General features: G+C 59.2%; 1 protein-coding gene across 2 annotated transcripts; it reads right to left on the bottom strand.

The window, feature by feature from the left end:
• Positions 1-809: 809 nt before the first annotated feature.
• Positions 810-25511, bottom strand: SULT4A1 (sulfotransferase family 4A member 1). Of its 2 annotated transcripts, none has more exons than XM_047786042.1 (7): positions 25224-25511; positions 14997-15127; positions 13685-13765; positions 12401-12527; positions 8298-8392; positions 5627-5765; positions 810-2164 (listed from the first exon to the last, which is right to left on the bottom strand). In XM_047786042.1, the coding sequence occupies exons 1-7, from the start codon at positions 25390-25392 to the stop codon at positions 2052-2054; spliced, it is 855 nt and encodes a 284-aa protein (XP_047641998.1). In that variant the 5' UTR covers positions 25393-25511; the 3' UTR covers positions 810-2051. The 2 variants fall into 2 exon arrangements, with proteins under 2 accessions (XP_047641998.1, XP_047641999.1); XM_047786043.1 differs by lacking the exon at positions 810-2164 and adding an exon at positions 2172-3543 and having other exon boundaries at positions 25224-25414.
• Positions 25512-26917: the final 1406 nt, after the last annotated feature.

Here is a 26917-nt window from a genome sequence, read left to right as displayed (position 1 = left end):
AGGTAGGAGGACATCCCAGCCAGGCAGGGCCACAGGAGACGTTTCACACAACGGAAGCGGGAACATACAGCTCCGCCCTGCCTCTCGGTTCACTGGCTCTGCCTTCACTTTCTGCTTTGAGTTTTGCGTGATCTGTAACTGATTTGGGAGCAGACCCCTGGGACACAGCAGACTGGACAGTCCATGAAGGATCCTGGGGTCTGGGGGTCTAGGGAAAAAGCCCAGACACCAAAACCAATGCTGAGGTTTCACCTGAGACCCAAAGGGAGTAGCCCACTCAGAAACAAACATGACTTCAGAACACCCAAGCTCTACGGGGTAAATAAAATAACACCTGGACTTTTGTCCCACAAGGAATGGGGACGGCAGACTTGGGAATTCACAGGAGCCACGTGCAATCGGCCGGGTCCATCTCAACCCCACCCGCACCCGCCATGTTGACAATGGGACCTTCCAAGACAGAGGCCGGGACCCCTGGACCCCCAGGTGCACCAAAACCTCCCCGTGCCCTTCTCCTCGCCCCCACCCTTCCTGCCACTTCACCAAGAAAGGCGTGACAGGTGAAGGGACAAAGGGCAAGGCGACGTCAGCCCCTGGAACGTCGGCTCTGAGCAACTCGGCCAGACCCCACACCAGCCGGAGACCCTCTCAGGCCCAGGGATGGGGTGTTCGGGGATCACGCTCGTCACCCCAAAAAGCTGAGGGTACCACGGAGGGGCCCCTTCTCCACCCATCGGCATGAGCTGGACACAAGACATGGGACGCGTCTTTATTAAAGATGCAAGCAGCACAGAAGCATCACGCGTGGTGCTCGGCAACATCCATACAGTACCAAGAATAGAAAAATAGAAAAGAAATTCCACAGGAAGCAGCCTCCCTCGCAGATGCTCAGGACAGGTGCCGCCAAGCCCACCATGTGGCGCCGCAGACCACCTGCCCGTTCAAGCCGCTCTCGACAAGGAGCAAGCGCACACCTGTACTTTCCAAAGACAGCAGCGCACAGAGCAAAGACGGCAACCGCTCCGACTGCCACTTCGGGCGCTCCCCAGCCATGCAAAGAGCAGGACAGCCCGCCCCACTGCAGCTCAGACCGGCTACCGGTCCTGCTCTCTCCTGGCCGTCTCCCCATTGCCCCTCCAGCCAAATATGGGTCAGCTGGTGAAGCGGGCGGTGGCCCAAGAGAGCCCAACTCTGCCCCTTCCGATCCAGCCAGGTGCGGGGCGGACAGAACGGAACGAAGGTGACACCGCCAGCCCAGTCTGGCACTAAACTCGCCCATCGGGTCTCGGTGGGAGAGCCGCAGGCTGAGGTGGAACAACAGAACAATAAAGACCCCAGACGTTCTAGAAGTTACGACCAGGCATCTGCTCGCAGCATACGCCCGTTTCTGCTTCAGGGAACAAAATCGAGACTGTGAACAAATCTCAGATGCCGAGTGTCCTCAGCGCCTCCGTGGCAGGCGCTGTGGTCGCCGCCTCCATCGGGCGCCCGTCCCGCCCGGAGCCGCGGGCTCAGGGCAGCTGAGAACTAGCCCCACACCCGACTCGTCCTCGTCCTCACCTGCGTCTCACGACCAGGTGAGAACCAAGTGGCTGTGCCTTATGGACTAAAACTACAAAAATGAAGAGTCCACCCTGAGACCTTTCTACCGTTCGGGTGCGGCTCGCTCCTGAGTCCCTCGGAAATGAACTTTTATTTGGTTTACTGACATTTATTTAGATTTCCCGTGAAAAGCTCTATAAAATACAGTAAGTCATGTGGGTTGTAAAAGGTAGACATTCTAGTTGCATATGTCACAGGCGTGACAGGCATGGTCCAGGCCATCAGAACCGCCGTCTCTGTAATCAGACGTGCAGACGCCGAACTCCAAAGCCGAGGCGGCTGCTCCGGACGGGAGAGAAGCCCACTCCCCGCGGCCTCCCGGCCGTCTCCCTCCCTCCCCGGTGTCACGCCGCTTCCAGAGTTTGCCCAGCAAGTAACAGATGAGTGCACACGGGACTTGAGCTATAGTGTCTGGGTACTGCGAGCATGCAAGTTTGCTGTTGCTGCTACTATAGGTAAAAGTCAAACGTGAGGTCACACTTCCCCATCTTCTGTTTATACACCAGGTCGAACTTCTCGTTCATGGAGACAGTGAAGATGTCCTTCCAGAGCCCGACTCGTCCTGAAACACACACAAGAGCACAACGTGCTGCACTCCCCCTGCTCTCAGGCCGGCGACCAAACCAAAGGAAGCCGTGGAAATGGATCCGGAAGGTTCCAGATCTATTCCCGGGCCCTTCTGGACCTGGCCCCTGGGCGCAGGACAGGCCACCTGAGCGACAGACTAGCTGAACCTGCTTTCCCGAGCCTGGTCACGGCCGCAGGCTCTGCCCCCAGCACCACAAAAATGCAGGGCTGAGGCCCTCGACGGGGGGGGGGGGGCGTTCACCGCTGCGTCCCTGGCACCTGGCGCAGAGGATCCATCTATGGGGCGGACCTATGGCTCCGGGCACCAGGTGGGCCTGGGTCCTCCGGACGCCACCTCTCACTGTCACGGCTCAACAGCGCCACCAAGGCGGCATTTGCTTCTGGAAACTTTTAATATGAAAAAAAAAAAAAAAATCATCCCAAAAGGAAGCACAGTTTCTGGTGAGCAGGAAGCCTCCTGACCAGGCGGAGGGAAGGTTCCAAAGAGAGGCCTGCCTGCAGCCTCAGGGAGGGATGTGAAGGGAGTGGCACAGGCAGAGCTCCCAGCTCAGCGCCAAGGTCACTTACAGCCCCGCCCCGCCACTCCTTCCCGGCCCCCGCCAGAGGTCAGAGCCGGGAGGGAGCCTGGAGCCGCCAGTCGGCTGGACAGGCAGGGTCTACCCGTCCCTTCACGAAGGGAAGGCGGACGGCGCTCGAAATGACGGCAAACCACGGAATCTGCTTCCACAACGACAGACTCCGCAGTCGCTCTGGTCAAACAGCAACGGCGACTCGAGAGGCCAGACGTGGGGCCACTGCCCCCACCTGCGGCAGCTGCGGAGGCTGCGCTTTGCAGTAACCGCCTCGGGGGCTGACATGCTCCTCTCGAATCTGTTTGCAGCCCTGATCTCTGGGATTGGAGCTCTGCTGTCTCCAGCAAAAGCCTTCCTTAGCTCCGTTACGAACAGGCGGTCCTTGTCCCGGCAGGACCTCAGGTTTGAGCTGCAAGCCTGCACATGCTGAGCCAACAGCTCCAGAGTGACGAGGGTTTTCTCTTCGGTCAGGGAAAAGTGTCCGTCAGTGCTGGAAAGGGAAACAAGAGCGGCTCTTCCGGCCACCCTCTAAGGACACCGGAGGGACAGAGTTAGAAGCTTCTAGACCAACCACACCATAAATCTATTTCTCCATGATTATTTTTCTCAGCTGAGGCAGCCGAGAGCTCATCAAAGGCGTCACCCACCTGGTTTAGGGTTTGGAATCAAGACAGTGCAATTTATGCTGTGATATGACTCAAATTTAAGCAATGCAGCTGGCTACTCAGGCCCCTGCGTGCTCACCAACACTAGGAGGTCTTCTGAGCAAAGAGGCAATGAGCTAAAAGAAAACAAAATAAAAGAACTGAAAGAAAGCAAAACCAAGGTGAGCAAGGATAAAGCAGACGCGTCGGCGGGAGCACATGGGCACGCAGCGTGTCCTTGCCACTTCTCGCCACACCAACCAACCGAAAGGGGGTTCTGGAGGCCACATCCAAGGGAAACAAAACACAGCAAAAGCAAAACTAAAAAAGAGCAAATAAATTGTAAATAATAAACGTTTGTGAAGATGCAGCCAGGAAATAAGCAACAAGGCGACGTGGCTGTTGTCTCTGTCCTGGAGAGTGACCTGCCCTGTCCTTCCAGCCCTGCCAGCAGCCTCTCGAGAGGAAGGACAGAGGCCAGAGCAGCTCGAAGGTGTGGCCGGAGCCATGCTCCCCTCAGCTGCCTGCGGAGCCCAGCATCGCTTCCAGGCCTCCAGGCCCACCCCAGGGAGCACGGGGGCCAGGGCTTGGGGTGCGGAGGATGCCCACAGGGCCTCGGCCACCACGGTGGCTCTGGGGACGCCTGCCTGGAACACCTCCCCGCCTCACGCTGTTTCAGGCCCAAGTCACAGGAGGGGGCGCCAGCCTCCGTGAGGGCTGCCCAGCACCCCGCAGAGCCTGCACTTCCTGCTTGTTCTCTCACACGCACACATGTACAAACACCCAGGCACACACACCACACACGTGTACACACAAATACACGTGTACACGCAAACACACACGTGCACTTACCACACACCACATACATGTGTACACGCAGGTACATATGTACACAGCACACACGCGTCCACAGTGTGCACATACCGCACACACACATGTACAAACACACGTGCACAGTGCATGCATGTGTGTACAAACACATGTACACATACCACACGCCACATACATGTGTACACACATGTACAAACACCCATGTACACAAAACACACCACATACATGTGTACAAACACACATGTGCACACAATACATATGTACACACAAACACAGGTATACATACCACATACACGCCTCACACATACACACACACACATGTACAAATACACATATCACACATACCACATACATATGTGCACACACAGGTACACATACCATACAGCACATAAATATGTACACACAAACATGTCCAAACGCACATGTACACAGCACACACAGCACATACATATGTACATACACATACACACAAGCACACGTGTACACACACCGCACACACGTGTACACACACAGGTACACAAAACACCCATGTACACGCACCACACACATACGTACACATAAACACACACACCACATACATACACACACACATACACATACCACACACCACATACATGTGCACACAAAAACATGTGTACACATACCACACACATGCACACATAACCACACACATACCACATACCACACACGTGTACACGCAAACACACATGTACACACACCCCACACACTATATGCATATGTACACAAGCACACATGTACTACACATGCCACATGCATGTGTGTACACGTGTACACGCGTATACACATACCACAGACTACATGCAGATGTACACGCATACCTGTACACGCACCACATACAAACGTACACACATCACACACGTGTACACACACAGCACACCCACACCCCTTCCCCCAAGGGGGCCGCCCCCCGCCTGAGCCGCCAGCGCCCACGGCGGCCGTGGAGAAGCTGCCCTCGTTCCCGTGGACGCCCTCCCAGCCTCTTCCTCTAACTCCCGCCTCCGCTGAGGCTGGAGGCTGCCATCTGCGCTCGAACCGGCACAGCCCCAGACCCCCGCCCAGGGTCTGGCCTGCGGGGCCGTCTGGGAAGGCACCTGCCTGAAAAACTCTCGCCCGCAAAGCCTGACTCCCCAGCCGCCACCCCTGTGGACTCACAGCCCCCGAGAACGACGACACCGTGTGTGTGACCGCAGCGCATACCAGCTCCTCGATGGCACTTTCTGGGTCACCGTCTTGCCCCTGAAGAGCAGAGGGCTCTGGAGAAAGGGGGCACAGGGCAGTGGAACCCTGGCGTGGGGGATACGGGTCCGGAAAGCAGGACACCAGCAGGAGGGGGACCCCCAGGGAGACGCAGACGGAAGGGGCACGTACCCCGACCCACGGGCAGGGCCTCGGCGTTGCAGCACTGGTCCACCAGCTGGTGGCAGTGCTCGATCAGGGACTCCAGCTGGGCCTTGTCGCAGGACACCCCCAGGAATCTGGCCAGCTGTTCCACCATCGTCACCAGGTCCTGGAAGACAAGAGCAGAGAGCGTGGGAGCCCGTCAGAGGCCGCACCTGTACCAAGATGACTCTGGGTCCTCTGCATACACGGCCCTGTGGAGTCCTCGAGACAAGCCTGATATTGGCCTCGTCTGGAAATAGAATTCAGGTTAAGAAACAGCCCAAGGGCACTTGGCTCTCAAGTGCCAGGTGTGGAATTCAAACGCAGGTCCTCCGGGGAATTCAGAAGCAGACACGAGGTCTTGCAGCAGCAAGAAAGAAATAAAAGTGCTTTGAAACTGCGCCAGAAGCAAGGCCAGCTCACTCTCCTCCCCTTCCTACCCTCCACCTGCAGAATCTAGGCTGGCGCCAGGAGGGCAGGGAGGCCCCGGGGGACCCTAGAGAGGCTCCAGGGCCAGCCCCCCTCACCAGGCGGGAGGAGCTGGCTTGGTGTGAAGCTAGATTCGGTTACACTTAGCTCGCTGACATAAAGCTGCCTCTGGGCCCCATCACAGAGCGGGCACAGGGCACAGGACTGATGCAGCAGAACAGTCTCGATGGGGCAGGGGGAGCACACAGCACACAGCTGCTCGCCACACACAGCCCCACCGCACTGCCACTACCTGCCCCCGCCTGGGAAATACCAGAACATCTCACGTTCTCGATCTGAGCATCACCAAGTGTCCTGCCCAGAGCCTCAGGCTGTCAACAGGCAGTCCCCAAACACTGGCAGGGTCTGGGTCACAGGGGAAACGCCAGAGGTAGGGGTTCCCGCTGTGGTGCAGTGGGTTAAGGATCCAGCATTGTCTCTGCAGTGACGCGGGTTTGATCCCCAGCCCAGCACAGTGAGTTAAGGAGCCGGGGTTGCCGCAGCCATGGCGTAGGTCACTGCTGGGCTTGGACTTGACCCCCAGCCCAGGAACTTCCATATGCTGCAGGTGCAGCAGAAAAAGAAAAAAGGGAAAAGCTAGAGGCTGTTTCCTCTCTTGCAGGTCTACAAAGCACACGCCCATAACGAAGCCTCTGGGGACAGCCCAGGGCGGCTGGGACAAAGGCCGGTGCTGCAGCTTTAAGGTTCATGTAAGCCACGCGTCCCACTCCCTCCTGCTGTAACGCTTAAGTTTCTCGTCGCCGAGTCGACCGAGGCTCCAGGAGGAAGCTGACGGGCCAGGACCCGGGCCCTGTGGGTGTGTCTGCAGCTTGGATGAGCTGGGCTGCTTCTCTCATCCGCCCTGCGCTGTGGACCCCCACGGCCTCAGCCCTGCACAGTCCCGATGGGACCGACACTCGCGTCCACGCGGACACAGAACACGCACGGCCCTCTGTTCCCACTGCCCTGAACGCAACGCCCGGCGCCCAGCAGCCCCACGCAGATGGAAGGAACCCGCGTCCACGTGGCTGGAGAGGAAGCAGGGAGGCGGGGACAAGCCAGGCCAGGGGGACGGGGCAGACCCAGAAACGGTCAGAGAGAGATTCGCCTTGGAGGCAAAGACAGAAGATAGAAATGAGGGCAGGGCCATGAGAGCTCGGCGGACGGAGAGGGCGCAGAGGCCGTGAGGGCAAACCCCAGGGCCGGGCTTGGAGGTGACATCAGCCTGCGATCTCCACCAGACGTCCAAGCAGAAGGTACAGCAGGCGACACAGATGAGGCTGAGGGCCCAGGAAGGGCTGCGGCCACCACGGGAGGGGGCAGGGATGGAGGAGACCAGAGCTGAGGTCTGGGGGTGAGCGGCCCTCGAGGCATCAAGAGGGAGCAGCCAGGGACGTGGTACAGCACACACTCACCTGTCACACGAGCTGCAGGGGGCCGGGAAGACGAGGTCTGAGCACAGCCTGTGGGACTCAGCCCCCAGGGGTGGTGGTGAACCTGACAGAGCGGCCCCGGGGCAGGGTTGGCGGAGGGGGCCTGACTGGAGGCGCTCAAGAGAGAAGTCTGAGGTCGGGGCAAAGAGGAGCCGGGGAACGGGAAGGACACGGAGAGGGAAGGGCCCGGGGAGGCTTGCTGGGTCACGGTGAGCAAGGAGGGTGTCACACTCCTGCTGGGACAACAGGAGGGTCGGGCCCAGCAGCGGGACAGCAGTGTCCCAGGCCTCACACACACGCTGTCAAAGTGCTGACGACGACGGGGGACATGACGTGTCGGCCCCCCTTTAGGACAACAAGCTCGAGGGGACAAGACCAGGGCCTGGCCGCTGCCCATCACCTGCCTGAACCGGTTCACAGGCAAACCACCAGGCTGGCTGGCAGTTTGAGAGCTGGAATGAGAAATGGGGACCCTGCCATCCTAGCCCTCGGCCCGAGCAGGTCACCTACAGACAGGGAGCTGGCAGCAGCAGGATGAGGCTGGCTGTTTGCTCCAACGCCCTGGAGGCAGAAAACTAACAAACAGGGCTTTCTACAGCCCAGCAGACCCGGCCCCCCAGAGGCTGCACTCAGCCGGGGGGGGGGGGCACTGACCGGAGAAGGGGGGGCTCTGGGACCAGCCGGCCTCCCGAGCCCCGCGGTCAGCCCTGCCCTCCCAGTGGGGAGCTCCGGCTGCGCTCGGCGCGGGCGGCACTCACCCGGTGCATGTCTTCGTACTTGAGGAAGAGCACGTTGGAGTCCATGCGGTGCTCCCAGAACTCCTGCACGTGCTCGAACCAGGAGCCGTAGCCCACTGCGGGGACAAGGAGACAGGGGAGCCGTCACGGGAGGCAGTGGGCACGCGGGAGTGGCCTTGCCCTGCCCCCCTCTCCAGAAGGCTCCTCTCTGGCTGCCTGGGGCTGTGACCCAGGAAGGCCTGGGCTCCCGGGCAGCCCCACACGAGCCCATCCAAGCCCCATGTTCCCTCCTTTCTGCACGGGTCCCTCCTGCCCAGGCCTCGACCCAGCCCTGGGGGTGAAGGCCTCCTCTTCTGCGATGACGGTTGGCACCCATGAGTTCCCCTAACGAGGGGCGACCAGGAAGACAGTGATGCCCAGAACTGTCACCAGTTTTGCTGTCGGGGGTAGAATGGGGTGTAGGAGACTCTAAGACAGAGCTGAGGATGGGGTCTGTCAGGCAGGACCCTCTCCTCTGCAGAACCAGGAAGTCGCAGGGACGACGAGAGGCCAGGAGCCCTGTCCTGACAACCGAGGCTGGCGCGGGGCGGGCAAAGAGCTCAGGCCCCACCAGCCCCCACGTTTCCCACGCTCCTCAGGGCTTTGGCGTGGGCTGGGGTCACACGGGCAGATGTACCCAACAGTGCAGCCAGACTGCTTCGCCACATCCTTCATAAACACTACGGAGTCCTGCTGCCTACTCACTGAGAGGCCCGTCCCTACGACCTCCACGGGGCTTCCGTGTTAATCAGAGGAAGGTCTCGGCCAAAGGACGTGGGGGCCCTGGGCCTGCTGGGCAATGGGGAGCAGATCTGGATGGACCCTGGGCCCGCTGGGGAACAGGGGCTGGCCCGAGTAGTAGCCGTGCTACCTGCGCCCTCACTCACCTGAGCACCCCCCCAAACACTGGGCCCTGTGGATACAACCCCACCGTCCAGGGCTGGAGGAGCTCCTGGCCTGGCAGCCAACCACCAAAGAGGCTGGAGATGGCGCTCTGGAGTGACCAGCCCTGGGAGGGAGGCCCGTGGACACAGGAAGCCCCCTCCACACCGGCCAAGCCTGGAAGGATGGGTAAGGGCTGGGCAGGCAGTGAAGGGAGGGAGAGGCAGCAGAGGAAGCAGGCCAGGGGCCCAGGGCTGCAGACGGGTCTTAAAGGCATGAGAAGCGGAGGGGCCCATGGAGGGGGCTCTGCAACAGACGGCGGGAGCAGATGGGAGGGCAGTGGGAGAGCAGTGTGGAAGAACGGGACGGGGCTGGGGCCTGGGGCAGCCGGCCTTGCAAAGCCTCACGGGCTAGGAGACACGGGATAGGCACTGAGTCTTCCTGCGCCGCCTCCTCCATGGACGTGGCGATGACAAAACCTGTGCCACCCCCACAGCTGCGGTGGCACCGAGAGCAGCGCATGGAGTTCTCGGCCAGAAAGGCCCTTGGGGGCAGCACTGGGAAGCTCCGGGGGCGGGGAGGGCCCTCCTTGAACTCGAGTCCACGAGTGGAAGGGCTGCTGCTGGCCCTGCAGAGCCACAGCTCAAACAACGCAGCCTGTGCCCCCCAGTGTTGACAACCTCCGACACTTACAAGTCTGCCCAAGGTGTCTGCCCGAGGCTGGGAACACCAGGGGGTTGCAGATGGAACCCCCTGCCCCAGCCCGACTCGCCAACGTCATTCTGCCAGCCAGCCAGCAGGTGGCAGCACAGCAGCAGCCTGGGCCCCACGGTCCAGTGAGGGGTCCCAAGGGGTTTAAGGGGACTGCTGAGGGGGGCCTTGGGGACCAGGTCAAAGCAGAAGGCCCTCTTCAGGCCAGCACTTTATGAGGAGTGAAGGGGGGGCTCTGGAAGGGGAGGGTTGTGGGCAGGAATGAATCTACCAGCAGGCATTCAGCCAGGCCTCGCTGGAAACCCACTGCTGGGAAATCCTGGCCGCCTAGGGCCTCAGTCTCCTCGCGGCAGCAGTTCTACCTGCAGGGCCCTGAGCTCCAGGCCTCGCATCCTCCCTGTCGGCCTGGCACACCCCTGCGCCTGGACCAGGAGCAAGTGCACATGCAGGGTGGGACCTAAGAGCCAGGCTGGCCTTTCCACTTACAGGACCAGCAAGTCCAGAGAAGGAGGCCATCAAAGTAACTCGAGGACCAGCTGATAACCCCTGGGGCCCTGAGATGAGGCCCCCAAAGCCATGCCCACGGAGGGCACACGGACCCAGCGGGCAGGCCCTGGGGCAGAGCAGTCCATGCGCACAGACAAAGAGGGCAAGAAAACCCCTCTCATTGCCAGAGAACACTCACAGGCAACCGAGGCTAACTGGGGATGGGGCAGGGTGGAGGCTGGACAGGAGAGTGACTCGGGGATAGCGAGGGCCATGGTCACCATGAATGGGGTCACAGAGGCAGGGACAGTGGGAGGAGAGCAGTCCCTCACGCAGGGATTCCTCTATCCTGCTCCTGGGCTGGACGCACGGCCCCAGCTCCCGTGTCCTGCTTTGTGGGGTCACGACCCACACGGGGCTCCGGCAGAGCGTCTGTCCGTGCTGTTAGGGAAGAGCATCCTTTCATGGCCTGTCTCTTGCACTTGGCGCTTCACATCCTTCAGCACCTCGGACAGAGACGGCACGCCAGGGGAACTGGAGGTGGGGGGACCGCAGAAAGAAGGGCACGGGAGGCCACGTACAAGGGCAGGAAGGCTCTGTTAGGGCCACAGCTAGTGTGTGTGGCCTTGAGCTTCCGTGCTGGGCAGTGCTATGACCTTCACAACGTGGAGAGGCCTGGAGAGATGACTTCTAACTGCTCTGCTCTGAGCAGGAGGCTTTAAACCCTGTACCATGGGGCAGTCTGCACCTGGCGGACACCTGCTGTTTACGATGGCATTGTCCTCATGCAGGTGGCTGCTCTATAAAAGCAGAAACACAAACAGGACTTATAAACCACAGGAGTGGACGCTCCAAATGCCTGGTGGACCATGATGGGCCTGAGCCAGTTGGTGGGCGGGTGGGCAAAGGGAGGTTGGACAGAGGCCTTAGGGTGCAGGTGCCAGAGCCTCCTCCACCTGTCCCCTCCCTCCCGGGGTCCCTCCTCCCAGGCGCAGGTGAAGCAGGGACTCAAGGGTAGGAAGAGAGGGCTTTCAGGCTGTGGGTGGCCTGGGCATCGGTGCACTAAGGCGGATCTGAGCATCACGCAGGCTCAGGAGGCAGTTCCGGTTCGGCTGCCCTGGAACCCATTTAAATTTGGGGTCCCGCCCTCCCGGACCGCCTTTACGCATTTTATCCTAATCATCACATGAGCTCAACCCTGACTGGGCTGCCAAGTGGACAACAAGGCTGAGGGTGACCTGAGCTGGGAAACAGAACAGGAAGTGTCTTTCCAGGCTTCAGGCGGAAGGGTCTGGTTCAGATTTAATTAAAGGGTGCCCGTGACCCATTTTAAAACTCTGCTGGGAGTAAACTCTAAACTGCCCACTTGTGGTCCCAGAAAGGCACCCAGAGAAGCCAGGGCTGGCCACAAGGGAGCCCCAGGCCAGGGACAGAACCATAGTGAGGAGCTGCCAGCCCTACTGCCAGGGGAACGGCTCCCTGCCTAGACCCAGTGCAGTGGGTGTGACCCAGCCGCTCCTCCAGGGACGAGGACACATGGCAGGGCCCTGGCTCCCTCAGCCCCAGGTCCCCCCTCCCCTGGGGACAAGCTTTCTGCCCAGGGCACAGCCTTCCCCCTCCCCAAAGTGTACCCCACCCAGCCACACCAGCCTGGGGCTGGGGGCCACGCCCAGTCCTCCAGTCCGGCTGAAGGTCGTGGGGTCTCACACTGAAACCACCAAGGTACCTGGGTTTGAATTCACTGCTCAGAATCCAGGTGGGATGAGGGATACTTTTAATGGGGGGCTTCCCAGAACCCCCAGGATGTGGGGAGGAAGAAAGGCCTCTGCTGTGGATGCTTGCTCTGCCGCCCACCAGCCCGACCCCGGACAAGCTTCCCGACACCCTGAAGCCCCAGTCCCTTGGTCTGCGGGAAAAGCAGGCGACCGCGCGGTTTCCGTGGAGCACACGGGCGCTCGGGGAACGAGGAACACCCCGCTGTCAGGTGCACGGGCTGGAACACTTACACTTGTCATTCATGAACCGCCGGCAGAACTCCTGGAAGGTGCCCCGGTAGCTCATGGTCCGCAGGGAGCGGTGGAACTGGTAATAGGACACCACCAGGTCCTTGGGGTTCCGAGCCATGTATATGACCTGCGGGGGGGGGGGGGGGGACGGGGGAGGTTAGTCCACTGGCATGCAACCCACGCTCCAGACCCCACTGCCAGCAAGGTCAGCCCTCGAGTGCCAAGGCCACACACTTTTCCACGACTACTCTGTCGCAGGGAGGCACTCTTGTCCACTCGGCAGCATCGACTCGGACAACCATGTGGGCGTTTCATTGTATTTCTGTTCTCTAAGACTACTTTTTTATTGAAGTATAGTTGCTGTACAATATTATATAAGCCACAAGTTTATAATATAATGTGTATAAAATTCACAATTTTTAAAGGCTACAGTCCATTGATAATCCTCAACGACTGGCAGTACTCCCCATGATGTACAGTGTATCCTCGCAGCTTATTTATTTCACACACAGTCATCTGCACCTCTGACTCCCCAGCCCCTCCTCCCTGGTGGCCACTGCTTTGTTCTCTGTATCTGTGAGTCTGCTTCTTCTTTGTTACATTTGCTACTTTGTCGTATTTTTTAGATTCCACATATAAGTGATATCACACAGTATGTGTCTTTCTCCGTCTGACTTAGGTCACTTAGCAGACTACCCTGCAAGTCCATCCGTGTTGTTACAAATGGCAGAATTCCACTCTCGTTATGGCTGCGTAGTATTCCATTATACATATGTCAACACACACACACACACACACAGAGATATCATATCTTCTTTATCCATTCATGTGCTGAGGGACACTTAGGTGGTTTCCACATCTTGGCAACTGTAGATAACGCTGCTATGAACAATGGGATGCCTCTAGAACTACTTCAAAATCAGCAGAACACAAAAAAGTTACGGTTCTGACCCCGGTGATGAGAATTATAGGCCCCATACATCTAATACAGTTGAGAAAACAGGACAATCAGACACAGTGAAAAGAGCCATGAGTCTTCAGGCCCTAATGGGCAGAGGCTGAGCTTTGGCAGGTCAAGTTCAAGTTCAAATGTGAAGAAAGGCCAAGGCTAGAAACCCAGACACAATGCTGGACACGGGCTCCAGGCGGCCTCTCGCAGCACACCGAGCTTCTCTTGAGAACATGGGCCTGTGACGCCCACTGTCTAGACGGGCACGTCGGCCTCTCGTTCTGGGAGTGGGGAGCGGCAGGCGAGGGCGCAACAGGGGGCGGAGGGGGGCTCACCTTGGAGTCGCCGTTGTGGAGGTCGGAGGGCAGGAAGCGGTAGGGGAGGTGGCTTTTGATGAGGCGGGGAGACGTCAGTTCCTGCAGGGGCAGAGAGTAGGCGCTCAGAGGGTGTGCGGGAGCTCATCTCAGCCTTTCTAAGCAGCCCGGGGGGCCAGGGTCTCGGGCCAGTCAGGAGCCCCCTGGCAAACCTCTCACCTGACACATAGACCCCACCCCCACCCCGTAGGCCCCTGGGGGCAGACATGAACCAGACTCGGTCCCCCTCTTCAGGGCCCACAGCCTGAGCCAAAGGTACTGTGAGTGGCCTGGAGTCGCCAAGGGCGGCCACAGAGGAAGCCCTGGGCGCAGGGGCTGCTGGACTAGGGCGGTCGGTCTCAGCACAGGGCCTCCTGCTGCTCCCAATGTGCCTGGCCCCTCCCTCGGCCACAGCGCTCCCAGCCCTGACTCAGGCGTCCCCAAGTCCCCACCACCTCCACTGAGAGGCTGGCCCCACCAGTTCCGCTCTGCTCCCGTCTGGTCTCCCTTTAACCACGAGGACTCTAGGTCTTCCTGTCCTGTCGGCTCCCTTGCTGGACTCTTGAGTTCTGCGAGGGCTGTGACATCACCCTGTCCATCCTTGGCGGGACCTCAATGCCAAGAGCAGGGGCGGCACGGGCAGGTGCCCCATGCAGCTCCCCTGGGGCCGTGTGAATGCAACACAGGCTGAAGCACCGTGGCCAGCACAGGGTGGGAGGGGCTGGAGGCGGTGAGCCCAGCGGCACGCGGGGTGCAGGGACCGGCTCAGCCCACGGTGGGGGGCAGGGGGCGGGAGGTGGCTCTCAGAGCTGTTTTCAGACCCCTCATCTAGTGGGAGAACGGACAGGTGGGCAGGCAGGAAATGGGGCTGAACGGGGAGGAGGCCGAGGGGAGGGTGGAGAGAGGTCTGAGGGGCAGAGCGGACGGGATTCGGGATGATGTTTATTCTAGTCTTGGTACCAGACATCTGAAGCAAACGCATCCTGCCCAGGTCCCTCCACAGACGGAGGCGAGAGGGGAGATGGGGCGGGGCCCCGCTCCAGAACGCCCCCAGGGCCCCCGACTCCCTGGCACCTGCCTCCTTTCTATCTCGAGGTCAGCCACGTCACCCACGGGTTCAATTCCAGGGCCACCATCACCAGCACGGCTTGTGGGTCTCTCTCCTGCAGCTACCCAGGGTCCCAGAAGCTCCTTGCTCTCCGTCCACCCACGGGCCCCAGGACCCCCGTCACTCGGGGAGGAAGCGCGGGAACGCCCACGGGGGACGTGCCGGCGGCCGCCTGCCGCAGCCCACCTTGATGATGTCCAGGCCCGGCTGCGGGTACTCCAGCACCGGGAGCTGCTCGTCGATGTTCATCAGGCCGATCTCGTCGGGGTCGGCCCCCTGGCTCACCAGGTAGACCACCTCCTGCAGCAAGCTCGTGCCTGCAGGGACAGAAGCGCTGAGGGGCAGTCCGAGGACACCCAAGGGCCGGCCCCACTCGGGTCCGCACTGCCTCCGGCCCGAGAGAAGGGCTAAAGGGCCACGGGGTCGGGTGGGGGCTCCCGGAGCACGGGTCTAGGGGAAGAACACCGGCCCAGTAGGTACCAGACCTCGGCCGGAACCCCACCCTGCTAAGCACCTTAGCCAACGGCCAAACACAGCCCTTGCCGTCAGACAGCCCTGGCTCTGCAGAGGTCTCCACCAGGTGCCAGCTGTGTCCAGTCTTCTCCGTGCCCACTGCCACCCCCAAGTCCCGCCACTGAGGTGGCACCCTGGCAGGACAGCAGGAGCCTCTCCATCCACTCTCCCAGCTGCCACGGCTCCGCCCCCACCTCTCAGCCCCCCCCTCTCCGCCCCTTTCCGTCCTGCAGGGGCTCTTCCACCGGCCCTGGGCTCGGTGCCCCCACCTTCCACAGGCCGCCTGGTCAACCGGACTTGACCTTTGGACCTCTGCTTCTGAAGCCTTCCTGGACACCTCGAGTCGCACTAGGTGCCCTTCCCTGGCCGGAGGACCCCGGACCTCCTGTCCAACTGCTCTCAGCACACTCTGCACCCTGGGGAGCTGACAGGGAGCTCCCGAGAGTGTCTTAGTTATGCATTAGTATTTACCGCTGCCGTAACCAACTCCCACCAACTCAGAGGCTTACAACAACGCAAAGGTATCACCCCACAGTTGCGGGGAGCAGAGGGCCAGCACAGGTCTCCCCACCTGAAATCAAGGTGGTGGCGAGGCTGCGCTCCCTTCTGGGCTCGGGGAGGACCTGCCTCCGGCCTTTTCCAGCCTCCAGTCAGTGCCTCCCCCGCCCCCTACTCCGCTGCCCTGTGAGGAACCCCGAGCTCTTGCTGGGTGCACCCAGATAGTCCCAGATATTCTCAGTCTGAAGGGCAGCTTCTGGGGATCCAAGCATGGACGCTTCTGGGGGCTGTCACTCTGCCACCCACTCACGTCCCATTTCTGCCGTGGTTCCCAGCACAGAGCAGGTGCTAAACATGTGACTGAAGTCTGCCCTTCTCCACGGGACGCGGGATTGGCATAGTGCCCTCGACCTACAACCTCCTGACAGCAGCCAACTCTCTCTTGCACCTGTGATGCTCCCCCAGGGGCCCCACTCAGAGCCCCCTCCCCAGCTGTGGCCTTTAGTTTCCTTGGGGTGACATGCTCCGGGGCCTTGAGCTCTTGGGCACCTGTGATCAGAGATGAGGACACACACTCAGAACCCCACACACAACCCCTGCCAAGAGGCTGTGACCCATCAGGCAGAGCATGCCCTCCCCCCCAGGAGGGAGGGGCCTGGAAAGTCAGGGGAGGCCCCTCTGAAACAGCAGCGTTTGACCTGGGACCTGCAGGACAGGAGCACAAACCAGTGAGCTGCAGGGTGTCAGGGAGGGGGCTGCAGGCTCCAGCTCCCCCGTTCTCCACCCTGGCCCTCTGCACTGCCTGCCAGGTGACTTCGCAGCGCCTCCCAGAAGAGGGTACCGTGACCCTCTCGGAGGGTCAGGAGACTGGCCAGGGCAATGCAGGGAGGCGACGGCACAGAGCTCTGTGTGGTCCCGCTGGCTCCTCTGTGCTTCTAGCATCTCCAGGGCGGGGCATTCCCAGGCCGGCCTCCTGGTCCCAGGAGAGAAAGAGACACACCTGAGGGAGACCTGCCCCAGCCAAGCCCAGCCCGGAGCAGGACCCCCAGTCAACCTGCAGGTGTGCGGGCTGAGATCAGGACAGACCCTGGGCTACGCTGATTACCATTTTTTTTTTTTAATAGGCCGCAGTGTGGCATATGGAAGTTCCCAGGCTAGAGGTCAAATTGGAGCTGCAGCTGCCAGCCTACACCACAGCCATGGCAATGCCAGATCCAAGCTGTGTCTGCAACCTATGCCGCAGCTGGTGGCAATGCCAGATCCTTAACCCACTGAGTGAGACCAGGGACTGAACCTGCATCCTCATGGACACTAGTCAGGTTCTTAGACTGCTGAGCCACAATGAGAACTCCGAATGACTGTGTCTTAAGGTGCTGCATCTGGGTGGTCTCTCACTCGGCAACAGGAAAAATGCTCCAGGTGGAGCTGAAATGAGAAGAAATGCAAGGAAGGGCTAACGGGGTACAGGGCCCACCGTCACGTCCAGGCCTCCCAACGGCCCTCCAAACAGGGCACTCACCCCATCAGAGAGAGCGGCACGCGGGACTCAGGAAGGGTGAGCCTGGCCCAGCACGAAGACTGAGGCCTTCCCCCGGCTGGCTCTGTCAGCGCCCACCCATCTGCCTCGGCTGCCCTGCAGGGCTGCGCAGTGTACGGCCCCCTACACGCGGAGGCTTCTCACCTGCACCTACTCTCACCTGGCTCCAAGCACCCTCACTGCTGGGAGTGGGAGCTGGTGGGTGAGCCCCCTGCGCCGTGCCCGCCCCACCCTCGAGGGCACCATTCCTGGCTTCCTCTTTACCACACCACCCACCACACGTCCAGGTCCCCAGGCTCAGCCACCCACGTGCCGGGCCTCACCCCCTCCAACAGGAGCAGCAAAACCCACAAGAGCAAGACCTCATCTGAAATCCTGGCTCGGCCACTTCCTGCTGCCTGGACACCACGAAGATGCAGCCCAGCCCAGCCCAGCAGATGGCTTCACCTCCCCTCGGGTGAGGACCGCCACGCAGACTAAATCCCAGGACCCTCCACTAGTCCCTGCAGAGGCAGCCTCAGCTGCTTACCTGAAAACCCTCCCAAGCACCTGGCACAGAGTCAGGCCACCCCTCAGGCTGGTCTGCGCAAGGCTTGAGAAGAACCCATGCAGACGCCCAGCCCACTGCCCGCCTCCGGCGGGAGTGGGGGTCCCAGGAGACTCAGCTCATTCCAGGCTGCTGAGCCTCACGAGAGCCATGGGTGCGCCAGAGAGCACCCAGGAAGCCCAGCCAACGTCTCTGGCTCTCCAGCTCCTCTGGAAATAACTTGTTTAGCTTCCAGAAAACTCCAGGAAGTCTGCAAAGCATGTTTCAGGGGGCCTCCTGATGGCCCCTGCACTCACCCAAATGTGCTCCAAAAGCCCCAGCTGGAACCCCACTCCCTGCTAACAGCAGAGCACCCACTGTCGGCGCACTGACACCCAGAAGGCACACCCACCGCCTCCCCTGACGTCCGAACAGCAGGAAGCAGTGCTGCTGCCGCCGTGGTGCAGGGAGCTGGGAGGGGCATGGCCCTGCACCAACCACGAAAGGCCAGATAAACTACAAGACCTCCCCCAACTCAGCCCTCAGAGAGCTGAAGCTTCCAAGAGGCTGGAATCCAGGAAGACGGGCCCAGGAGGAAGAGAAGCCAGGCACCAGGAAGTGGGAGAGAAGGACTCAGGTGGCACTTCCACAAAATGCAGAGTGACCGTAGGCTGGCAGAGCGGGAGACATGAGGAGAGAGCTGACACCCAGGGGATTCTTCTCTGCAGACCTACTAGGTGCTCGTGAGAAGGATGGGGGGGCAGTGGCAGGGTGGAGACAGCATTCCTCAGCATCAGAGCTGCAGCGAGAGGGACACCCGGCCAGGACCCTTCTCTTCTCGAGGAAGAACGCTTGAAGCCACGGGGGGAGCAGCAGCAACACCTGTCACCACCACCCCCGGGGTGCTGGTGGAGACCCAACGCAGCTGGAGACGGGGGAAAGAAAAGAACTCTGCCCCTGCAGGGGGAGGGTGGGAACGGGTCCCCAGGCTCTGAGGCCCCCGACGCTGAAAGGGGGGGTGGGAAAGTCTTCTTTGCACAAGACCTACCATCAAACCAGAGTTGGAGGCCAGGAAGGGGGATCACTGGGATAGCCCCAGCGAGAACTCAGAGCCCACCTGAGGCTGTACCTGGACCATATGACGGAGGACCCCCCCCCCCACCCTCCCCTCAGCCAGTAAATCAGAGCATCAAGTAACACAGCCCACCCTGAGGGAGGGGACGAGGAGGTGGGAAGAAACCCCTCTAGGACTCAGACCAAAAGCTGAAAGGAGGACAGAAACACTGAGGAAAGGCCCTCTAGAAAAACACAGTCCCCACGCTAAGCACAAGATGACCCTACCGGAATTAAAACCAGGGTCACTCAAATGACCAGCGTGACAAAGGAACCCAAACACAGCCTACTCCTACCAGACTAACTCACCACTACACTAGCGGTCTGGCAGGAAAAGACAGGCCCATCTCTGAGCACAAATACAACGGACTCCAGACTCTGATGCTGGCACACTATGCCCAGCATTCAACCAGAAGGTACTACTCATGTAAAAAAGGGCAAGAAGAAAAAAATCCACTGCCAAGAGACAAAACACTCAACAGAATCAAACTCAGAAAGTTCAAAATTAATCTGATTAAAATGTTCAAAGAGGAGTTCCTGGCGTGGCTCAGTGGTTAATGAATCTGACTAGGAACCATGAGGTTGCAGGTTCGATCCCTGGCCTTGCTCAGTGGGTTAAGGATCCAGCGTTGCTGTGAGCTGTGGTGTAGGTTGCAGACGCAGCTCAGATCCTGCATTGCTGTGGCTCTGGCGTAGGCCTGTGGCTACAGCTCTGTTTGGACCCCTAGCCTGGGAACCTCCATATGCCACGGGAACAGCCCTAGAAAAGGCAAAAGACAAAAAATAAATACAATACAATACAATGTTGAAAGACTTCACAGAGAAGGTGGACAACATGCACAAACAGATGGGTAGTTTGCAAAGATGGAAACTATAGGAAATGCTAGAGGAAAGATTCAAAACACAGTAACAGAAACAGAGAATGCTGTCAACGGCTCATCAGTAGACCTGACTCGATAAATGGAAGAATCAGTAAACTTGAAGACTGGTCAACAGAGATTACCCAAGCTGAGAAACAAAGAGAAAAGGAGTGAAAAGATAGAACATCCAAGAGCTACAGAATAGTAGCAAACAATCAATACATGTTGTAATTGAAATCTCAAAAGAAAAAAGAACAAGACAGAAGAAATACGTGCAATGATAATAGCTGAGAACTTTTGTAAAATAAGGAAAGGCACCAAACCACAGATCCAAGAATCTCAGAGAACCCCGAGCAGGATAAGCATCCTTCTCCCCAAAAGGAAAAACCAAAACCAAAACCTAGACACATAATATTAAAAGTGCTTAAAATCAAAGAGAAAGAGAAAAGGCTTGAAGGCAGCCAGACAGAACAAAGATCCATTCCCAAACAAACAAAGACTTACAGCTGACTTTTCAACAGAAGCTATGCAAGCCAGGAGACAATGGAGGGCCACCTTAAAAGGCTGGCACAGGAGGGAGGCAGAGGATGGACAGTCCCACAGCGAACAGACGAGGGGAGCTTTAAAATAAAAACGGGAAATCCTCCTCAGATAATCAGAGGGGAGGAAAAGGAGAGGGAGGGGAGGGGAAGAGCACACCAGACGGAAGGAGCAAAAGACGGCGGGAAGGAGGAGCCTGGTGTGTTCACGAAGTCCACGTGGTGGCGAGAATGGAGACAGAACTCGGACCCCCGCGTTTACTGTGGCTGAAGGCAATGTGGAGTCGGGGAAGAGGTCTAACAAGGGAGTGCAGGGGGTCAGGGTTGTGTTTCAAAGAAGTCACTTTGGCTGGAGAGTAGAAGGTGAACCAGAAGGGGCGGGGGCAGACCACGCAACAGCCCAGCAGTAAGAGGGGAAGAAGCCCAAGACTGCAGCAGGGGCTGAGACCGTGCACCCACTGGGTGTGGGCTCCACAGAAGCAAGTAACCAGTGCACGGGGGAGGGAGGGAAAGACCAGCACCGACTACGAGGATGAGAAACGGGAGCCCAGGGTGAGGCCCTGCAACTCAGAGGGGGACCCGGCAGCCTCGTCCTACTCCACTGGCATCAGAAAGATGCTCCTCCCAGAGGCCCCTGCTCCTTTCTTCCCCAGAACCCTGAGGGTTCTTCTGGAGGCATTCCTTCCAAGACCCATATACTGAAGAGGAGAATGTCTCCCTGGCCAACCCGGCGCCCGGCCTCCTCCCCCAATCCCACCTCCCCCCGATCCCGCCTCCTGCCCCCAACCCCGCCTCCTCCCCCAATTCCAAGGCCTCTTGATTACGAGCAAACAGCTGAAAGAAGAGGAGAGGGCAGGAAGAGGGAGGAGGAGAGGAAGGGGGAGAAGGAAGGGAAAGGGGGAGATGACAGAGATGCTGGACAAAGCAACCGGGTACCTTTTCCGGCCCCTGCACGCTCTCCCAGGAGGCGGGAAACTTAACACTGGGTTGGAGAACAGTCATTACCCGGTGTAACTGGAAGGGAGGGACGCTCACACTGATCTTGGAACAAATGTGAGCTCGGTGCGGGTGACAAGTCCCCCCACGAAATCCTGCTTCCTGATCCACATTTTGAGGCCACACGCTCCTCCCAGGCAAAAGTAAAATGCAAAAACCGTATGTGAAAACTTGGGAGGCGTCTGGCACCGAACAGATGCTGGGTACGTGCCGGCTGCCATCCCCTCAGTCCCTCTGCCAGCTCTTCCTGCGACTGGTTCATCTCCACCACCGTCTACAAGTAAAAACTGCGCACTCCGCCCTTTCCCCTCCCCGGGCCTCTTGCTGCCCCAGAAGGAAACACTCCCAAGAACATGGGACACTTCCAAAGCTCCAACAAGGGAAAGGGCGGGACAGCAGTCTGAGTGGTAACCCCCCAGCCCTCAGGTCCAGGCCCCGCTCACCTCCTCCATGCGGTCCTCCAGTGACCACCCTCCTTCTCCGAGCCCTCCTTCCCGGGCCCCTGACCTGCCCCTGAGAGTGACCACCCCGGTTTGTCAGCTTTCACCGTCAAGAGCTGGCTTCCCAGGGTCACTGTGGCTCCTGCAGGACAGCATCGCCTTCTCCGTCCCTGAGCCCACCTCTCCTCGGCTTGGTGACCCGCACCAAGGAAATGACGACAGCATCTAGCCTGGGGCCTGTGCGCCTCCCCACGGCTCCCCACCCCAAGCTGTCGAAAATTTACCACTTCAATGAACCCGTCCGGTCCGACCCTCTCACTTTTCATGAGCAACTGAAGTCACATGGTGACAGGGCTGGAGCTGGGGCCAGATGCTCTGCCCCGGGCAGTGACTCACTGCTTCCCTCCTTGTCAGTGGCAAGAGAACAAGGATGTGTTTCGAGACGGGTGGGGAGCCAAAGGAAAAGAAAACCAGGAGGCAGGTGCGCTGGCCGAGCCAAGGAACACGTCCAGGCCTGGGGCCCTCGGGGCCCTCAGGGCCAGTCACAAGACGTCAGACACAATCGGATTTAACACGCCACAATCCTGGACCAAAGAGGCCACAAGGATGAATGACAGTCCAGAAGCAACAAGGAGGAGCGTCCTCAGCAGGCACGACGGGCTCCCACTCTGGGGGCCGCGGTTTGAACCGGCGCCGTCCCACGGAAGGTCCGGCGACAAGGGAGGGTATCTGACGCCCGTGCTGCCCAACGTGACAGCCGCCGCCACCGCAGAACGGAGCGCGGGAAGTAGGGCGACTGCTACTGAGGAATGGAATCTCTAACTCCGCTCCACTTCAACGCATCAAACCTCCACATCCGCCTGTGGCCAGAGGCTCCTGTATCAGACGGCACGGTCCCAACCCGTCACCGGGGTTCAAACGTCAGAAACACAAAGTTCTAGAAGTAGTGGAGTGGTGTGGAAAAAAGCAGGATCCGATCATCACTACCTTTACCGCCAGACGGCCCCACGCTGTGAAGCCCGGTCCCCACCAGAGGGCGGGGGTGGCCAAGGGCCCTGCCCGCCCTATCGGCTCCACCACCTGCAAGTTCACTGTGATCCCCAGACTCGGGCCCTGGAACCCAAGGAATCCTGAGGTTCATGTGAGGCGGGGAAGGAAGGGACCCTCTGCCTCCTCACCCCAGTGCCCGCCCCCGCCACCCTGGAGCTGCCTGTCCCTCGAGACCGGGGGCTCACTGAGGACAAGCACCAGACGGGCACCAGATGGGCCTTTTCTCTGCACCCCAGGCACCAAGGAAAGCATCTGGGCACCATGGGTGCCCAGGGAGTGAAAGCTGTCATCAGTAACGTGTCATCTGCCCAGGGCCATCGAGCAGTAAGCAGCTCAGCTGCACTCAAACCCAGGCGTCCGGCTCCAGAGCAGGCTCTTAATCTTTAAGCACAGTGTCCCCTGCAGACCCAGCGCTAGTCGGGAAGGAAGGGACGGCAAGGGATAGGAAATGTGACCAGGCCCACCTGAAGTCCACGTACAGGCAGCTCCACAGGGCAGTCTCCAGGCCACCCACCCTCAGGTTAAAGACAAGGAAAACAGAAAGGACCTGGAAAGGCCACAAAGGCTGGCGGAATTTTTTTTTCTTTTTTTTTAAGTTTTAAAAAGGAGGCTCTGTAAGGCTCTTTGCAAAGGGACCCCACACAAGGGTCTCCAGCCACCTGGGTTCCCAGGCACCAAAGGAAAGAGCCACATGTTTACGCTCCTTGTGGAAAAACTCCAGGGTGTGCTTGTGTTTGTCTTCAAAAGATGCAAGTTACGAGCGATATGAGTTGGGTTCTCTAGGAAAGTTCCTTAAACTAACACCTTGTCCCCCACCGGAGGTGCCCAGAAAGGCCCCTCAGAGCCCCAGCAGGCCCCTGGGGCGGGGCCCCTCTAAAGCACACCCCACATGCCCCAAGACCCTCTAAGCTGGAGCCTCCCCCACCATTGCAGCCACTTAACTTCTCACCCTCTGTCTCCTCGCTGTAAAATGGACAGAGTAATACAGAACCACAAATCACGCATCTGCAATTCGGAAATCCTAAAGAGCTCCCAAACCAAGCTCTTCGCAGTTCAGAAGGAGGCAAACCCTGCCCTACACGGACAGGAGGCTATTTTTAGTCTGTATTGATCCCACTTCCTGGGAGGGGCCAAAGTACAGCCCCACCCATACCCAGCTGGTGGAGGGGGGAAGCTTATGCACATGAACCATACCTATGGCTCTAAAATCTGCACAATTCTGAATCCCCACACCCCTTCCTTTCCTTCTTCCCAAGGACAGCCCAGCAGGAGCTCCAGACTCTTCCCTGGGCCCTGCACCCACAGCCCCTTCCCCAACCTCCCTCAGAGGATCAGACGTTAGCCCTCAGTGTCTGGGATGCTGTACAGCTCGGACCCCCAGGAGAACAGCAGGGCCTCCAGGAACCTGTCTCCCCTGCTCCTCCAACAAGAATTCGAGGCCACCACTCTCTATACCAGGCTTCTATCTGGAGTGGGGCATCTCCCTCCCTCTCCGATACAGTGGCAAGGAGAACCCGCAGGAGTGCTCCAAGGACAGGAAAGCTGCCTCTTTTCCCTGCAAACCTCAGCAGAGGCACTAAACGATAATCTCTTGTGTCAGGTCCTGGACACAGACCCGCTTGGCTTTGAATCTCAGCTGTCACTCATCAGCTGTGTGACCTTGGGCAAGCCACTTCCCCTCTCTGAGCCTCAGTGCCTAGACTGTAAAGTGGGGGTGAATGTCTCTACCTTACACGGTTGTCATGGACATGACGTCAGTTAATGCTAGCAAGTGTGAATGGCCTGGTTCTGCCCGATACCAGGGGGATGGAGGCGGCCCTGAAACAAGGGAACACACCAGGCACGCACTCGGAGCATGGCCAGTCCCATCCCCCAGCCGGTGCCCACGCAGGAAACGAGAGATGCAGAAGCCCTGGTGCCCCTTTCCAGATCATCACCAGGACTTTGCGCTCATCAAAGGCTGAACTGGGCCCAGGAACAGAGAGGCTAGGTGACTGTCCAAGGTCACACAGCCCGCCAGGCAAGGGTGGGGGGGGGGGCGCAGGGAGGGGTAATGGGCCTGGGCCTGTCCTCCTGGCAGCTCCTGCCAAGCAGGCTCCATCCGCACAGGACGCTTCCAGCCACGGACGCCGGGGCCCACCTCCGAAGATCTCTGGCCTTGGTTTCCCTTACTGCGTGCCGACCCCCACCCACCCCGCCCTGTCGGGCTCCGGGCACCGGATGAGTGGTGGGCGCGGCGGCGCGGACGACCACCACCCCCCGCCCTCCCTGCCACGGACGGGAAGCCCCCGGGGCGGGCGCGCCGCAGAGCCGGGCGGGGCGAGGTCTGCGCGGGGCTCACCGGACTTGGGGTAGGTGACGATCCATACGTCGCTGGGCCGCACCGGGAAGTTGGCGATCTCCTCCATCTTCCCGCGGCAGAAGGGCGGCAGCCGCACGCCGTGGAACTCGAAGTACTTGCTCTCGAACTCGCCGGGCGTGCTGGGGGTCTCGGCCTCGCTCTCCGCCATGCCGCCGCCGCCCGGCCCCGGAGCCGCACCGCTCGCCCGCCCGCCCGCACCCAGCCCGCGCCCCGCACGAGCCCGCGCCCGCCGCCCCCAACCGCCGCGCGGCGCTCCGCAGGCGTGACGTCACGGCGCCGCCCGGCCCGCGCCCCGCCCCAGCCGGCGCGGGCCAAGGGGGGGGGGGGGGTCCGTGGCCGTGACGTCACGACGCCGCGGCGTCCAAGCCGGCGCGGAAGCTGCGCTCTGCAGGTATGACGTCATGGCCCCTCCCGACGCGCGCCCGCGGTCCTCCGAGGGCTTGATGCCCTGGGGGCCTCCGGGCCCGCCCCGCCCCACACCCGGCCACCGTCACCCACCCGCCACGAGGACCACCCAAGACCCCTGCCCCGCGCCTCCTCCTTCCACCCGGGGCGCATCACCTCCATCACCCGTACGTTCACCGAGGCACTGATGCTATCATTCAGCAGGCGTTCAAGGCAGACTCACCAAACACTCCCGCTGGAAGCGACCTTAAAGATTCATTTATTCATTCATTCAGCACATTTTTAGGGAGCATCTGATCTGTACCGGGCACTGGTCGAAGGTCCAATCCGGTCAGCCTAGCCCTCTTAGAGCTTATAACTGTGAATAACCAAGATTATTTCAGGTAGTTGTAGGTGCTATGCTTCACAATATCCTGGGGGCAGAAGGGGGGTTGTTAACTGCAGATTCCCAAGGCCAACCCCAAACCTCAAGATAACACAAGATACCCAAGACTCTCAGGGGAGTGCCCTGAATATCTGCATTTTGAAAAATATTTCTCAGGAAAAAAAAAAAGTGCTTCTTAGGCAAACGACATATTAAGAACAACCACATTCCACAGAGGTTTTAGTACAGCCCCTCATCTAGTCACTCAAGAAACACACCCAGGCATACCTCATTGTATTGTGCTTTGCAGATGTTGCATTCTTGACAAATTGAAGCCTTGTGACAAACCCTGCGTTGTCAAATGATGGTTAGCAATTTTTAGCAGTTAAGCATTTGTTAATTGCCTTTTTAAAAGAAATAACACTATTGCACACCTAATAGACCACAGTACCTATAAGCATAACTGTTATGTGCACTGGAATACCAAAAAATTCATAGTTTGGTTTACTGCAATATTCACATCATTGCAGTGGTCTGGAACTGTACCTACAATATCTCTGAGGTATGCCTGTATTAAATACCTACTACGTGCTGGGGCTGGGAGAGCACAAAGATGAAAACGATGAAGTCCTGGCCTAATTCTCCAAGGTCCAGTGTCCCTGGCTGTGAAAAGGGAATGATACGCTCTACTCCTCAGTACTGTAGTTAAGAGAACAGAGATAATTACACCTGCAAGAAGCCAGAGCAGAAAGAGTAGACAAGACCTACTGCTCTCTCTCTTCTTTCTCTGGACGAAGACACTCCCAGTCTGGCAAGAGGGCCCAGGAGGTGTGGGCCATGTATGCATGAAGGACAGAGAGAGCAGAGGGGGCATTAACTCGGATTCAGGAGGCTCGAGGGTGTC

The sequence above is a fragment of the Phacochoerus africanus genome, chromosome 7, assembly GCF_016906955.1.
Source record: "Phacochoerus africanus isolate WHEZ1 chromosome 7, ROS_Pafr_v1, whole genome shotgun sequence".
Taxonomy (NCBI): Eukaryota; Metazoa; Chordata; class Mammalia; order Artiodactyla; family Suidae; genus Phacochoerus; species Phacochoerus africanus.
The sequence above is the reverse complement of the archived record's forward strand: the minus strand, read 5'-3'. Positions and strand labels throughout refer to the sequence as shown.